Below are 15772 nucleotides of genomic sequence, written 5' to 3'. Positions count from 1 at the left end.
GTGTGAAAAATGAGTTCTCAGTTCTAACAGCTGAAAGCAAATATTTTTTGAAGGCCAAGAGACATGTTGCCTATGAACTTTAACGAGGGACAGCTTCTGTTGTTACACTGTGATAATTGTTTTTCTCACATTATTAACCTGTAGGTTTTACTAAGTTTATGATTTTGTTATGTACAAAATGATTTGTAAGAAGCTCTTGATAAGAGATTATCTTAGAAAATTAAGAAAATAGTGATATGAACATTTATTTTTTAAATCGAAGTTTAACAGTGATATCACATCAATCTTGTATCCTAAGAAAACATATTGTAACTGAGTTTATAAATTGACAAATGTTATGCAGAACTGTCCATTTTTACAACCTTTAGTGTGCTTTTCTTTTCTTTGCTTTTCTTTCCAGTAAAATCTTTCTGACATTTCTAAACGTTTAAGCTCCTCTATTCACAAAGTTCTTTCAGAAAAAAAACAACTGTAATTGGAAATGTATAATCAAGATTGACTGAAGAATTATTAAAATGGGATAAGATAAAAGTTGTTATTTGGGAATTCCTTCTAAAGAGGTGCATTGTGTTTTGTTGTTTTTGCCTGACAGTTTTGATCTGTATTTCATAGAGAGATACATATTCACTCACATGTGTCTTTCCTGTTTCCTGTTGGTAGCTAGAAGCAAACTGATCCGAGTTTCTTAAACAGCTGTTTTTTGAAAGAAGCCAGGGTATTCGCTTTAAGAAAATGTCTGGGTTGGCTTGTTTTAAAAGTACTTCCTTGTAGTTTCCATTTGTGTTCTCTGGTTGGAGTTCCACTGCTCATTCTCAAGAAGTCCGAGGGGGTGTCTTTTGTGAATTTTTTCAAAGACTTCAAATACTTCAATACCTTACTGATTGAATTGCAGGAATTTTTGGGCAGAAGCAGTAACAAATTCATAGATACATTTTGTTATTTTTCGTATTGTAGCAAACATTTATTTCTAATATGGAGCTGATCAAAATATTTGGACTATTTTACACACAGTAGTGTAATACAGTATGTTACATCCGTCTTTCACTATATTTTCAATGCATTAACTCCAGTAAAGAACATCTGCGTAAGGTACAGTTTATTTTATGAATGGCACACATGTATTATGTAATTTTGAAAAAACTCAACAGAGTGCTGTCAGTGTGTTTTCTAATACACCTGTCCTATAAACTTAAAGCAGCATTACCAGGAAATGATGGCCACATGAACTCTTGGTCTTAATTGAATTAAATGCAACCAAAAAACATGTGGGTATGAACAATATTTTATGCTCTATTCAAACCCCCGTTTTACAGGCAAGAGGTACATACAGTGCTAGCGGGATTTATCTCATTTATCTCATTTATCTCATTCCAGTGAAGATGTGGCAGAGGCTGTCCCTGGATGCTACAGTGGAGAAATAGTATACAGTACCTTACAGTGTTGTCTGGTACCGATTTAAGAAATTAACTTTTTGTTTTAAAACATTCCTCTTTCTCAATCTTATCTTTCAGGGTGTCCCCGGATCAACTGGGTCTCCAGGAAGAGATGGCATACAGGGTCAGAGGGTAAGATTTCGCTACACCCTGCAAATACAGTACATGTCACACAAACTCAAGAGGCGATAATGATTTCTCTAGGTTCAAGAGCCAAGGCAGTGCTAAGGAAATAATCAGGACAGGCACACATTTGTCCCTAAGTCAAGATATCAGCACAGTATAGATTTGTTTTGTTCATAATTTATTCATTTTGAGTAGAAAATAGCTTTTGGTAGGTGAATCTAGATGATTCTTGCTTGCTTGCTAAAGATGAGAATTCCCCTGGAAATAATTTGAAACCTTAGGTGTTTTAGAACTAAACTTTTCTTGTTAAGAAAGAAACATTTTAAGAATATTTTACCTTTCAAAAAGTGTTCTACAAATGCATTTTGAAATGAAATTTGAAATTAACCCAATGAGAGTTAAAAAAGAATAATAATCTCTAAGAAAATGGGGACAAACACTTTTAAAACATTTAACCTTAATAGTCACAATAATCACACAGTTTAGTTTTCTCCATGTCTGTTTTGAATTAAATAATTTGGAATAGAGTTGTACTTTACAAAAAGCAACATAAAAGCACTGACGATCATGTGCATTTGAGCACAGTAATAGAACAGTACTTGAACAGATGCCTTATTCCTTGAGTATACAGTACTTTGAAAAAGGTTGTGGCTTGAGAGTTTCCTAAAGAGATCAGTCTTTTTCCTGATTTTTTTCTCTCTGACTTGTAATGCTCGTTATTCCCCTCTGTGTTTAATTTTCACTGAAGAGCTGCTTTCTATAGGAGCATACTACAACATGTTTCATTACTATAGTGTTATCTTATCTCAGCTTTCAATATTTATTTGATATAATAATAATAATAATAGAAAATGTGCTAGCATTAGGATTTCTAACACCATTGGTGTCATATGTGAAGACCTCAATATTAACCCAATAATGTACAGCTGCATCAATTTATTTTATCTTATATCTGCCTGTATTTTGTCCTAGAACGTTCTATGACTGCATGTTTCCAGTTATTTAAAATACAGCCAGTGCAAAGTGTACTACGTGGTCTTTGGTATAGTAAGTTTAGATGGAAAAGGCTCTCCATTCTTCCTGTTCTTTCAGTGACATCAGTGTTGCCATTCTGAAGGTAACCTTGATTTAGGCACACAATGTTCCAAACCCTCTCTGCCCTTACAGAGCTGAAGGAACATAAAAGAACATATTTTTGATAACGGCAACATTGATTAGAACAAAGAGAGTAACAGTGCTAATGCATAATTAAATGAATCATAGAGCTGGTATAACAGTAAGCTTTTAGTCTCCCTGTACTCTTTTTCTTTTCACATCAGTGCTGTTGAAGAACTTCTAGAAATTCATAATGAAAAGGCATCATCTGAAATAACAGATCATTGTTAATTATGGGTGTGGAATTGCCTTGGGAGGCATCCAGACTTGAGTAAGAATAAACCAGCTGCCTTATACACTCGAAAAGGTCTTTTTGTTCATTAAATGACTATTAATGCAAATATAATTCTATTGCCTTTATGAACCAAGGTGAACTGTCCTCAGGCTTTTTATTTTTAAAACTTGCTCAGGTTTAAATTTACTTTCAGTTCTGACATTTCACTGCATTGTTCAAATTCTCAGCAGATGTTAAAACTGTATATTAAAACAACAGAAGGGTTTATTGAGTGATTATTGTAATGTTAGTATTGTATTAATTGATTATTGTAATTTTTGTTGTTCTTAACCATCCACTTTCTGACTGCTTTGACCGATTCACAATCGCAGGGAAGCCAGAGCTCTGTACACTCTGGACAGGACGCCTGTCCATTGCAGGACACACACAGACATAAACATACACACTCACACTCATGTTCACACCAGGGCCAGTTTTCCCAGAACCTAATTACAATAACCAACCAGTATGTCTTTGGAATGTGGGAGGAAACCAGAGCACCCTGAGGAAACCCACACAAACATGAGGAGAATGTACAAACTTCAGATTGCACCCCAGGCCTGGAATTTGGTATTGTGTTATATCATGTCATTTGCCAAAGCTCTTTATATCAAACGTAGCCGGAGCCTAGGCATTCTGACCCACACAGACCACAGGGTGGGTGCCCCCTGCTGGTCCCATTTACACCTCTTCCAGCAGCAACCATAGCTTCCCAGGAGGTCTTCAATCCAGGTACTGACCAGGCTCAGCCCTGCTCAGCTTCAGTGGGTAGCCAGTTGAGCGCTGCAGGTTGATATAGCTGCTGGTTGTATTTGGTATTATATTATGATTAATTATTTTTATAATTGATTTTTATATTATTTTCTTTACTAGAATTTTGCAATGCTATTGTACAACAGCTTGAATCTAGAGAGTGCTGTTATTGGCATCTAAGCAGCCTGAAAGAATGTTTCAACCTCACGTAATTATTGGCCAGTGTGTTGTGCAGTAAACTACAGACCTGGCTGACAACCAAACAGAATGCGGAAGAATACAATGCATGCATAACAATAACCTGAATTTTAGCAAAACAAATTCTTGTGCAAAATTATGTTTGAATGACAGCTGAAACCAGAAAAAAGCACCTGAAGAAGGCTCCACAGCCGAAACGTGTTTTCTTTCTTCTCTTTACACCATGGAATAAACCTATTACTTTTATCTTTTATGTAAAGTATGTTGAAGATGGGATTAGAAAAAAAGGGAAAATGAAAGTCTCAGTGTTATCTTTTGGTCTCCATTTTAAATATGGTCAAGTTAGGCTCTGCAACTGCTTATCTGCTACCAACCTCATTTTTAAAGAGAAGAGTCAGATTAGACTGGGAGCTTTGAAACCAAGTTGTGCCTCTTTCCAACTGTGGCCATGTGTTTGAATACAAGCTGCCATCAAAATCTGGCAGAGAAGAGTCCCCGTGGAGATAGTCATTGTGTTGTCCAGCAATGTCTTTATGCGCTTGGCCCAGCTATAACAGGACTGTATGGTGTATGTACTGCATGAGTCAGGCCAGCCTTAAGGTGCTTCTTATTTTGAACAGTGTAAGTAATGTTATCTGGAACAGTTGCAATTCACAGTAGAGTATCACAACTATGAATCCAGGTATAATTCAATAGTATTATGATTTTCCGAGGAACTGTCATTTGTAAACTTCTTTGATATAGGAAGTTGCAATTTAATTGTATCCTTCATTTTAATGTAATCACATTTTACTTTGTGTGCTGTTTTGAAAGTTTTTAATTTTTCTCTTTGAACTACCTGGGAAATTACCATCTCCAACAGACGGTTTTAATTCTGCTAAGTAGTGTGGTAGGGAATAGTATTTATTCAAATAACAGTCTATTTTTGCAACCAGTGCCATTGTAAATGGGTGCTCAAGCAGTTACAGGTACTGAAAGGCCACACCCTATCGAGTTACTTGAATAGGATTTTTGTCTGCGGTTGAATACTAAAGGGAGTGTGAAAGAGCTGAAGATCTTTACTTTGACAGTAAAAGTCAAAACAAAACATTTCATCCTAATCAGACAGCTTTACCCTGAGGTTTCAGCTTATCTTTATGCCATGCCATTAAAATTAATATATTTGACTTTAAACTGAAAGGCTAGGAGGCCTTCTGGAATGTTACAGAGCTAACCCGAGAGCTAGTGGAAGCTCAAATTAAACTTCCTTTAGGTCCGTCGAGTAGTGTGCCTTCAACAGATCTCATTATGCTAACTGAGTAGAAAACAGTATGAACCACGGACCTTTCTCTTTTTTTTTTCTTTCACTGGTTCCTGTGCAAAGGTTCCTGGTGTCATGATGTAGAATAGAAAAAATAAATATTTGCAATTGGTGCAGCATTATCTCTGCTTTTCAGTACAATCTCAGCTGCTTCAGAAGGCAAATACAGTATCCACAGAACTATAGAGTCAGGTTAAATAAGTCACAAAATTGTAACCTTTCCGTATAAATGTTAAATAAATGTTATGAAAAGCACATCCTTATGGAAGCTTATGGAATCAATGAGAGATGTTAAGCTTGCTATATTTAATTTAGTATGCTCTATTCTCATTGTTATGAAGTCTAAATGGCCAGTGGGTTCACTAATAAAGACATCAAAGTCTTCAGTGCTGCTGTCAGTCTCTTAGCTACTATACAGGTGTGCCCACATAGTAATTACATTCTACTGATCAAAGCTGCAGTGGGCTGTGTGAGGTTGTTTTTCTGTATCAGGTAAATAAAAAGAGCACGTCCACCAAAAACTAAGCATATAATGAGTTATCTGAACTGAAATATCCTTAAAGTTACCATTTGTTTATCAAACTACTTCCTATATTTAATGTTGTTTTTTTCCATTCAATTCAGTTTGCATGGGAGGCACAGCAGGTCTGGTATTCCCTTTAGTGAAGCTGCCAGCTGATGTGAGCTGTACCTTTTCCACACCCCACATCTGTGTTCATGGCTTCTTATCCGTTTTCCTAATTTGCACACTCGTAAATAACCAACCTTTTACTCAACCCAGAACATGGGGCTCGAACATTCTTAAAAGATAAAGTTTTAAGAAATGCTCCACGTTAAACTTTGGCAACACAAATAATTGTGTCAATGAAAGCATTTAAAGCTCAGCCAAAGAAATAATCTCATTGACCAGCATGGGAGTGTTTGCAGTGCTGTTTTCTTGTACTGCTCCTGTCTTCATGCTCATCAGATTTTGCTTCTTATGCTCCTGTTGAATATTTTGTTTTGTCCCTTTGTCACCTTACAGTTGCATATTAGTGGACAGCATGTCAGTATTTTTCTTATGGACATTCATGTTGCACATTTGTCCGGAAATCAACAGTACTCAACCACAGTACTGTATTTTTCTTTGTGATTCCCACTTTTGCTGAAAACCTCCTATATTTCCATTGCTGCCCTTCAGGGAATGCCAGGTAAAGATGGACCCCAGGGACAGCAGGGCCCTCCAGGACCAATCGTGAGTATCCATTCTTTGTTTGCAGTAGCAAGATGAGGAATTCTGGTCGTGTGAGAGCTGTCAGTATTTGCGTCTTTGGGAATTTTAACAAGAAGCAGCTCTTTTTAGTCTGTTTCATATTCCAATATTACTTGTCCATCCGAATATTGAGACTAATATTAGATTGTAGTCTATGTTCTGGCTTGTTAATCGGAGGAGATTTAGTGTTAAGTTGGTAAGTTTAATTTAAGTCTTTCTTCAGTGATCAGCACATATTGACCGTATGCAAAGCTTTAAGAAGCACGAGTTACCTTTCTGAATGTGAAAGGCTGAAATGAAAAAGACTCTCTCGGTTTTAAATAAATAACAGAAAATGGAGAGAAGTTCAAACGATGAAATGCAAATAATACAACAAACGCCCTCTTATGTGGAAGAAATGGGGGAAGGGGGATTTCATCTCTATTTTGAATAGATGAGATTGAAGCAAACTGATACGCAGTCGGTTAAAGCACAATGACTGGGACTAAACCACACTGATAAAACCCATTCCTTCTGAAACGAGTTATCCTGGCACGAGGGACTCTGAAGTCTGGAACTGGAATGCTCAGCTGTGTAGATGCCTCAGGGGCTTTAAACTTAAACATCTCTGTTGTGACTGAAAATCCACTCCAGACCTCCTTCCAGCCTGACGATTCCCATGCTGTTCAGAACACAGGATCACCTCCTGTTTGAACACAAAAGACAAAAGTGTACTGTGATCGCTTGTTCATTTGGGGTTATTAAGCCACGGACCAACTGGGGGAAAAAAAGCGCAGCTTATATTTGGGTGAATGGAGTTAATGGATAAGTGTGTGTCTACCTTTTTCTGAACAATAGGGGAGCCCTGGAGCTCCTGGATCCCCAGGGTCAAGTGGACCTCCTGGATCACTGGGTGACCAGGGCCCTCCTGTAAGTAAAAGGCCGTTTTCTTCTTGATCAAACTACTGTATGTACAGTGCAATATTAACTCGCAGAGTTCTGAACATGTTCAGTGTCTCTACTCCACTGCATACTAGCAGGTAGGCGGGTTTTACAAAACCAACCATTGCAAATGCATTCACTACAGATTACACTAAATTAAAGTCCTCCACTCCAACACATGGTGCCTTAATACCATCAAGGTGTATGGACTGCTTTCCTGGGTTGTCAGTTCAAAAATTCTAAATGTGGAGCTGATATGTTACAGAATATGAAAAGGGTTCACCTTGAAGGTGAGTAGCAATCAAAACTTGAAAAGGAATCACTGATGGACACATTGAAGAACAAATCTAAGTGAAAACATTTTCAGACCATCTTTAAAAGAACATTCACAGAAGCAGTTTTATTGCTACTAGACAACCACTTTTGACATCTTTCTTTCTGGTGTAGTGAGCATTCCTGAAATGTAATACTTCTGATAATTCTTTTAATTCATCTGAGAATTAAGTTAATCTTTTGATATACAGTTTTTTTTTTGTTTGTGCTCTGTGACATTTTCAAAATAACGATGAAGAGAAGGGGAGAGTGTTAATGGCCTCAATGTCTAAAAAGTTAATTACAGTATTTAAAAACATGTCACTAGATTGAAACCAAGATAAAAGAGTTCGTTCTGCAGGAGGTTATGCTTCTAAAAAGAAAATGGGGTACACTTAATGAGAATGTGTATTGTCATCACATTTTTCTGTGAGTCGGCATGCTACTATTGTAAATTCCTGGAATTGCAGACCACAGAATTCAAATTAATCTCCGTGCAACAGTTGTCAGATAAAATTAACAATCTCAAGAGGCTGCTGGATTAATGGAATGAACAACAGTGCACAAATTTGAAAATACATTTTTTTATTCAAAATTCAGGTACCGTGCAATGACTGCTGCATCTTGATATAATACACTATAAAACCTGCTGTCAGAAGAGGACTGATACTAGAGCATATAAAACTCCCCTTAGATAGCACATTTACACTACCAGCACATAATTCATGTTCCCTGCCCTGAGAGCTAGAGATATTTTAAACATATCTCATTATTCCTAAACATAATGTTTCTCCCCTTCTCTGTGATGATAAAGTATATAGATTGTACATCTACTGTACTGTATGTCATTCACATTATTGCTAAAAAATCCCATGTTTTGAAATTGAAACAAGAATTGAATTGCACTAAAATGAATGAATGGGAACATTAATATGTGGGCCTTTTAAGGTGTTCATGTGATAATATCTGTCACATGATGTTATTGGATCCTTAGTTTATAAAATATTTATTGTAGTTTGGCATAGTTGGCACACTGCATTCTTGTTCAGAATCATCAAATAATCTGACCACCCAAATGCTGCATTTTCAAATTATATGAATATGTGCCATTCAACGTACAACTGTAAGCTGGGCTGTATCTACTGTAAGACAGTGGGTTTCAGCCTGTGATAAGCTTTTCAGATTTCACTGGTAGGCTTCTTGCCATTTGTCACTACAGAGAATTTATACAGTAAGTCTCCCTGAATGATTATTATATTGCAGAAAAGGACTTTACAGAAGCATTGTTAGCAGGATCCAGCCCTTCAGCAATAGATATCTACAGTTTGCAATTGTTTGTGTGGTAAATCATGGTCAGGATTGATGGGAGACAAAAACCTGGACATCATTTCCACTGATTATTATGAGCAAAGAATCCATTTCCCAGTATCTTGCTTATCTGATATACAGCCATTTACAATGAAAACATTTTACAGAAGTTTTTATTGAACTTTATCACCTTTTTCTTCTCTAAAATAACTGCTTTAAACTTTCCAGAGAATGTTTCTCAATACAACTGTCAAGACACATCTTTTGCTGCGTTGTAACTGGGTGCAGACACTAGATAAACTCAGCCTGGGCGGATATCAGGATTTCTCACCACTCGTATCTCTTTGGTGTTTGACATGTAACCCCTTAAAACCCACTCTTCTGCAGTCAGCTGGTGTCAACTCATCTGATTTTCCGAAATCTCTTCTCTACGTTTTGACACGAAATGGGGGCACACACTGTCTGTGTTTTAAAATCCAGCTGCATTTTCAAATATCAGCTCATATTCATTAAGTTGTTACTTTTTCATCACCTCGGCAGATCAGCTTTTGACTTTTATCCTTTCATTTAGCTCTTGCAACTATCACATCCTTGCTTGTTATGGCTGCTGAAATACTCTTGTATGTGTAGTATACAATGGCAGTGCACTGACAAGTGCTAGAATTCTCTTTTCATATCACCACTGGTATGAACAGGTGCTAGTCAGATGTATGGCATTTGAAAGGAATGTGCTAAAAAAAACCCAACAAAATTAATAAATATCTCAATTAAATTCTTTCTGTTTAAAATGATTTTATGGCCGAAATCTAAAATTATTATTTTTTCTCAGGGTCCTTCTGGTGTGAAAGGAGAAAAGGGTGAAAGAGTAAGCACTTAATTTACTTTTTTAATATTTGAGATAAGCAGCCAGTTTCTCTGACACGGCAATGGTTAAAATTGCTTCAGACTTTTTATATGAAATGCTGTTTATCAGCACTGGGAAAAGAAGGATCAGTTTACTGCCAGCCATTTTAACTGAAATTGCCAGTGGTCTCATAGTAATGTTTAGAAAGTTTATTGTTCAGCTGTGTATTATATAACTGTTAATTAAACCTCATCTGATTCACTTGTGTCAGCTCAATTAAATAACCACTGTTTTGAAAAGAAAGTATTGTTATGTATCATCATTCTTAGTAAACACTGAATACATTTTAAAAGTTCTCACAGTAGAAAAGCTTTCCTTGAGAAAACAGCAAATTACTGACCATTGCATAAAGTTAATGAACAAAGTTTGCTTAGCTTTTAAAAATAGCAGAGTGTAGTAATAACAAACATAAAAAGCAAAGACAATAAATTACACAAGCCTATAATTCCTACTTAGACAGGGAACCTCATGTGTAATGATTTTCATGGAACCGTCTGATTCAAACTGTCTTTTAAATTTATTTCTGTACAGGGTGACATGCAGTCCCAAGCTGCTGTTCGTTCAATAGCCCGCCAAGTCTGTGAGCAGCTTATTCAGAGTGAGTTCTTTATCTGCTTCTGTCTTCTCTTCTTGCTGGTGTGTTCTGGTATCATTCCACATCTTAGACAAGCTCAAGTGCTATTTAAATGTTAAACTGATTTATATCAATCAAATGTTTTTTTAGAAACGTTTAAATTGTCCCCATATGTGTGTATCATTAATGATGTGACTGCATGCTCTATAGCGTTCATGTTCACACTAAATACTGTTTCTATTGCTCTGTATGCGTATATCTTCTGACTTTGACCAGATGGTATAAGAAACATCAGTGCTATCTAGTATGATGGGCACACAACGAGCGTGTTTGATGAATTAGTGCTCTCTTAACTGGCGCTTCTCACAACTATGAGACTGATGTCTCTTGTATCTTCAGGTCACATGGCACGCTACAATTCGATCCTGAACCACATCCCCAGTCAAGCCGTGTCCGTGCGCACAGTCCCGGGGCCCCCGGGTGAGGCGGGCCGGCAGGGGCCTCCAGGGCCACAAGGAGAACAGGGTCCCACAGGCAGGCCGGGATTCCCTGGTAGTAACGGGCAACCGGGCAGACCAGGGGAGAGAGGTATGACGAAGGCTGTGGGGAAGGACTCCCTCTTCCACAGCTCGTACAGCCAGGCAGAGGAGTCGTGGAGAAAGGAAGGGCAGGTTCTAAGCACAAATACCTAAAAAGTTACAATGGTTGTAGTGGTTTGTGAATCTCAGAATTAGAGTCTCTTTTCATCAAGTCTCTTCAGATCAGCATGCGTGGTTTCTGTAACATTTTACGCAAACAAGCTGACAGGCAGAAACCGAAGTGCAAGACTTTGTGCGCCTCCGGAAGATTCCGGAGAGCCGAGGAGGCAGCAAGACGGAGGCAGCTAGTGACGAGAGAGGAGCAGGCAGGCTGACAATCTGGGAGAGAGAAAGCCAGCCAAAGGACTGTGTGAGGACTGTCTGGAGTGAGGGTAGTGAGGAAGTGGGTCCAGTTGGTGGAGGGCTGTCAGAAAAGAAATTAATAAAGCAAACCTCCAAGTCGACGCTGTGTCAAACTAATTCTTGCAGTACAGGGAAGAACATAGAGCTAGTCTCCTCATGGCCCAAGAAGCTCAATGTCGGCGCGTTGGTAAAGCAGAGAATTGAGCGTTAAACAGGCACATCAATCAGGCTCCTGGTTACTAGATTGCCTGCCCGATTAAAAGATTGAGGGTGAAAAGGAAAGGCGTCCTGAGTGCATTTTCACAGGGTGGACAAGCAAGTGCTCATGGGAAGGCCCTGGGTTCCCATGACAACATCAGACAGCAAGCCACTCCCAGCCCAGGTGTAACAGTATTACTGTGAAAGTTAAATGATTTTAAACTTAAAAAGGTATGGAGATGATATACATATAATGCTACACTGGGAAGATTTCATAACTGTCTCCCTGCTCCTGTATCAGTCAATTTCTTTCATAGTCCCGTGTCCTAGTTTTATTATGCATATTTTCAAAGACCGAGAGAAAGCCCTTTTTTCTCTGCAATATGATTAATCTGTGCAGTGTGCTTAAGTCTCCATCTTAGACAGTTGCAGGAAACAGCTGTTCTTAAGCAAAACCTGGTTCGTACAGATAGTGTAGAAAATGAGTGGAGAGACATCGCTGTTTCATTTTGGGGGAAATGCAAATATAATACTAGTGCACCATAGAAAGCACCCATGAGAATAGAAGACATGAGGACTTTTTCATATACATGAAGTGTAGATTGAAAATAAACATAAAATTTTGGATTAAACAAATGTTTGTTTCAGAACTACAGGAATGACGTGTTCAAGAGAGTATGTCTCCGTAGCTTTCCAGAACTGGGATTATAATTGCTTATACTTTACAATTTGATGTTTATTATCAACTAGACCTCAAAATCAGCAGTATTTCTCTGTCTGCATGACTCACGCTGATGCACGCTCAATATGTGAAATCTCTGTGTAAATACCCAGATGCTATGTATTATTCACAGAGTTTGTCTTCTTGCATTACTTCACAAGCAAAAGACAAGATTCAGTTGAAGAGAAAATGTGCAAGAACAGTTCTCACACCACTTAGTCCCTGTCATCATAAGGATTATAGTAATTTGGAGGAAATTCTAATGGGTAGATACTCATTTTTCAAGGCTTCAGTGACTTCTGTGACATATGATTTGTAATTTCCTGATTAACAAGATAAATGACAGAACAGTGGCAAGCTTCTCACTAAGGGACTGTAATTTCTTCCTGTGTGCTTACTCTGTAACAGGCACTGTAACACTGTATGGCAGTAGACAATGTGCTAAGAGAAGTGCAAACATGATAATATTGGGGTTTTGGTCCCCTTTAATTTATGAAAACATGTACCATTCTAAGCCATTGTTAAATTATGTTTAATGTTGACACTTGTATTAAGACAATTGAAAAGCTTTGACATAAATTAAACTGCACTCTATAGTTGATTGCTTATATTTTTAGTAGTATACATAAACTGTTTTCAGAATCTTTGGGTGACACTTTGCAAAGTGTTTTATTCATTTTTTGGAAATAATCAACTTCTCAGTGTCTCATAAACATTAGCATAGAGGATTTGTGTCTATTTGTCTATATAAATGCATTGACAGTTTGGCCTGGGCAATTATGGGTTTAAGGTACAGATTAGCTACCTGTTGATTAACCTGTAAGGCACTGAGCCTTTAAACAGGGGAAAAACAACAGACATGCTAATTGTATTGTGAGAAAAGCAGATGTCGGAATGTCATATCCTGAGGCCTATTGCTGTGCACTAACAGCTTCACCCTTGGGCAGGTTTCCCTGGTGAAAAGGGAGAGAAGGGAAATCAAGGAGTTGGTATTCAGGGTCCACGAGGCCCACAAGGACCTCCAGGTAAGAACTTTGAATATAACATACGGTATGAACAAATGTTGATGCTTTTATTCTCAGCAGTCATTGAGAATCTTTCATAGAACATTGCACTGCACTTTATTGCTTCTAGAAGGTTCCATGGCCACAATGTGTCAGCCTTGGAACTAAAATACAATGGACAGAAAGATTTACATAATTTTAGCTCACATTACCATGAGAAAATGTTTTGGAAGAGTTCTTCACCGATTTATGTAAAAATTCTTTTATTACACTGAAAATAGAATATGAACATGAAGTTCAATCCTGAAGAACAGTGTCTTATGTAGACCAAATAAATTTGAGTAAATATCGGTACTTATGTCTTTTGTTCTCTGTACACATATCCCACGTGGCTTTTGCAAGTTGGCAGATTTTGGAAGACAGTTGTTTTAAATTGCTTTTTAAGTGCATAAGAAGTGAATGTTTATCAAAAAAAATTATCTTAAGTTCCCATGACAAAACCTGCTATTTAATTATGATAATTTTTCTATGGGTGTCTTTATGGATATATATGAGACATGAATGCTAATACGATTATACATAGATTCTACTGTACATATCACATGGATTCATATTAGCTTATCTAATAAAGTGGGTCTCTTACTCCATGCTATTTGTTTTCTATTTCATTAAGATGTAGAGATACCTTTACTGTGAATTGTTTAGCTTAGAAAAATACCTCACAATATAGGAAACATTCAGCAGAGTATTTCCTGGGAATTATGCAAGTACAGGATGCACTATGGTTCTATCCTTTTAATAATTATCTTACTATTGTTGGTCCATGAAACAGCTGATAAGAAAAATATTAAAATAATTTATGCCTGTATATCCTCTCTATTTCCTTCTGTAACTAAAATATCTAATAATAAACAAAAAGCATTTATGTTTTCTGACTTATGAATTGAGTAGTGGGATTTCCTTTTACCGAGTTCATTCTGAACAGGAAAAACCTGGAAAGAATCAATAGGATTAGGAATGAAAAGGAACATCTTTGACCTATTTGTGATTTTATATTGTTCCTGTTCAGAATATCTAAGAAGAAGGTTCAAGAAATACTATTAGTAAAAATAAGGTATTCATTATTGATAACACATTAATATGGATCTCACCCAGTACTTGGACAATATTGTTAAATACCATCAAACCAACAGCTGATAATTGCTTTTGAAAATCCCTTAAACTATCACAATTATCTGTCGCCAGACTTATTAAAAAGGAATGTGAATTTTGGCGAGAATAAATACATATGTGAAAACTGAAGATTATCTCAATTGTCATTGTATTTTGCATTTTCATCAGTAAATATGTATATATTTCCAATGTTTAAAACATATTGGAACAATATCATTATACAGAAATGCTTAATGTGTAGTAATTCCATTACAACAGTATCAGGAAAACATCCCCCCCCCAATTTTAGATATTTTAAAAGAAAAACATCTTCATAAATTTTGAAAGTGTTTCAAGTTCAATCGCTTAACAGGGACCTCGAGCGCCCAAGCAAGATGTGTAGGATAACTTAATTATTATTCCGTTACCTGACAGCACTCCCACTCATTGGTAAAAGAAGATTGTAGGGTGTACTAAACTCAATTAATGTCAAAGCATTAACGACATAAAGAATAAGAGATGAAAAGTCTACCCCAACTTGTAGATGTACTTCAAAGACACTACGATATTTCCACCACTGAACTGGCTCGTCACAAAGCAGAAATGTAGACTGCGAGCCCGATGAGCCCGGGATGTTCTCCGTGTCCGGCCTTGGTCCAGTTTATGTGTTGGTGTCCCACAGGGCCTCCCGGAGAAGGGCGCACAGGGAGTCAGGGTCAGTCAGGAAGACCTGGAAACCCCGGCTCTCCAGGACGGCCTGGCAGCCCCGGCCCCACCGGCCCCGCCGGCTCCCCCGGATACTGCGATGCATCAACCTGCATGGGTTATAATGTCGGAGGTAATTATCACCGCTCCCTCTGAGCCCTTCAGTCAGTCAACCTGCATCTCCGCTCTCTGCCCACGTTACAAGCACTTGTTCAGTAACTTTACTAATGTCAGAAATAGTGCCTTTGTTGATGCATTAAATAATATAGTGACGTGTGTACGTCTTTAACACCGTTTGTTGTATTTTAAGGTGCAAAGCAGGGGTATCAGTAGGCACATAATGCCCGTGAACCTGTAAATATGTCTTCTATTTTTAGTTTGTCAATCTTGAAGACAACTTTCCTTACGAAAATTAATTTTATTTTTCGTTTAAACACTGATGTTCTCTCAATTAATGTTGTACGGCTGTTTTCGCCTTCTTAAACGTAGAAAACCATGGGTGATTTCTAAAGATACAAACTTTAGAAAAATCTGGCCCACC

At 37.5% G+C, this 15772-nt stretch overlaps 1 protein-coding gene across 3 annotated transcripts in view; it reads left to right on the top strand.

Moving 5' to 3' along the window:
• Positions 1-15772, top strand: part of col14a1a (collagen, type XIV, alpha 1a) — a 105525-nt gene that overhangs the window by 85787 nt on the left and 3966 nt on the right. For all 3 annotated transcript variants that reach the window (XM_088600969.1, XM_088600971.1, XM_088600970.1), the window contains 8 exons: positions 1512-1565; positions 6420-6473; positions 7329-7400; positions 9862-9897; positions 10468-10534; positions 10910-11098; positions 13318-13395; positions 15209-15364. In XM_088600969.1, coding sequence (XP_088457095.1) covers positions 1512-1565; positions 6420-6473; positions 7329-7400; positions 9862-9897; positions 10468-10534; positions 10910-11098; positions 13318-13395; positions 15209-15364 — 706 coding nt within the window. The remainder of the gene's footprint in view (positions 1-1511; positions 1566-6419; positions 6474-7328; positions 7401-9861; positions 9898-10467; positions 10535-10909; positions 11099-13317; positions 13396-15208; positions 15365-15772) is intronic.

Source organism: Lepisosteus platostomus, chromosome 12, assembly GCF_059453375.1.
Source record: "Lepisosteus platostomus isolate fLepPlt1 chromosome 12, fLepPlt1.hap1, whole genome shotgun sequence".
In the NCBI taxonomy this organism is placed as follows: domain Eukaryota; kingdom Metazoa; phylum Chordata; class Actinopteri; order Semionotiformes; family Lepisosteidae; genus Lepisosteus; species Lepisosteus platostomus.
Note: the sequence above shows the minus strand (reverse complement) of the source record. Positions and strands in the feature narration are given on the sequence as shown.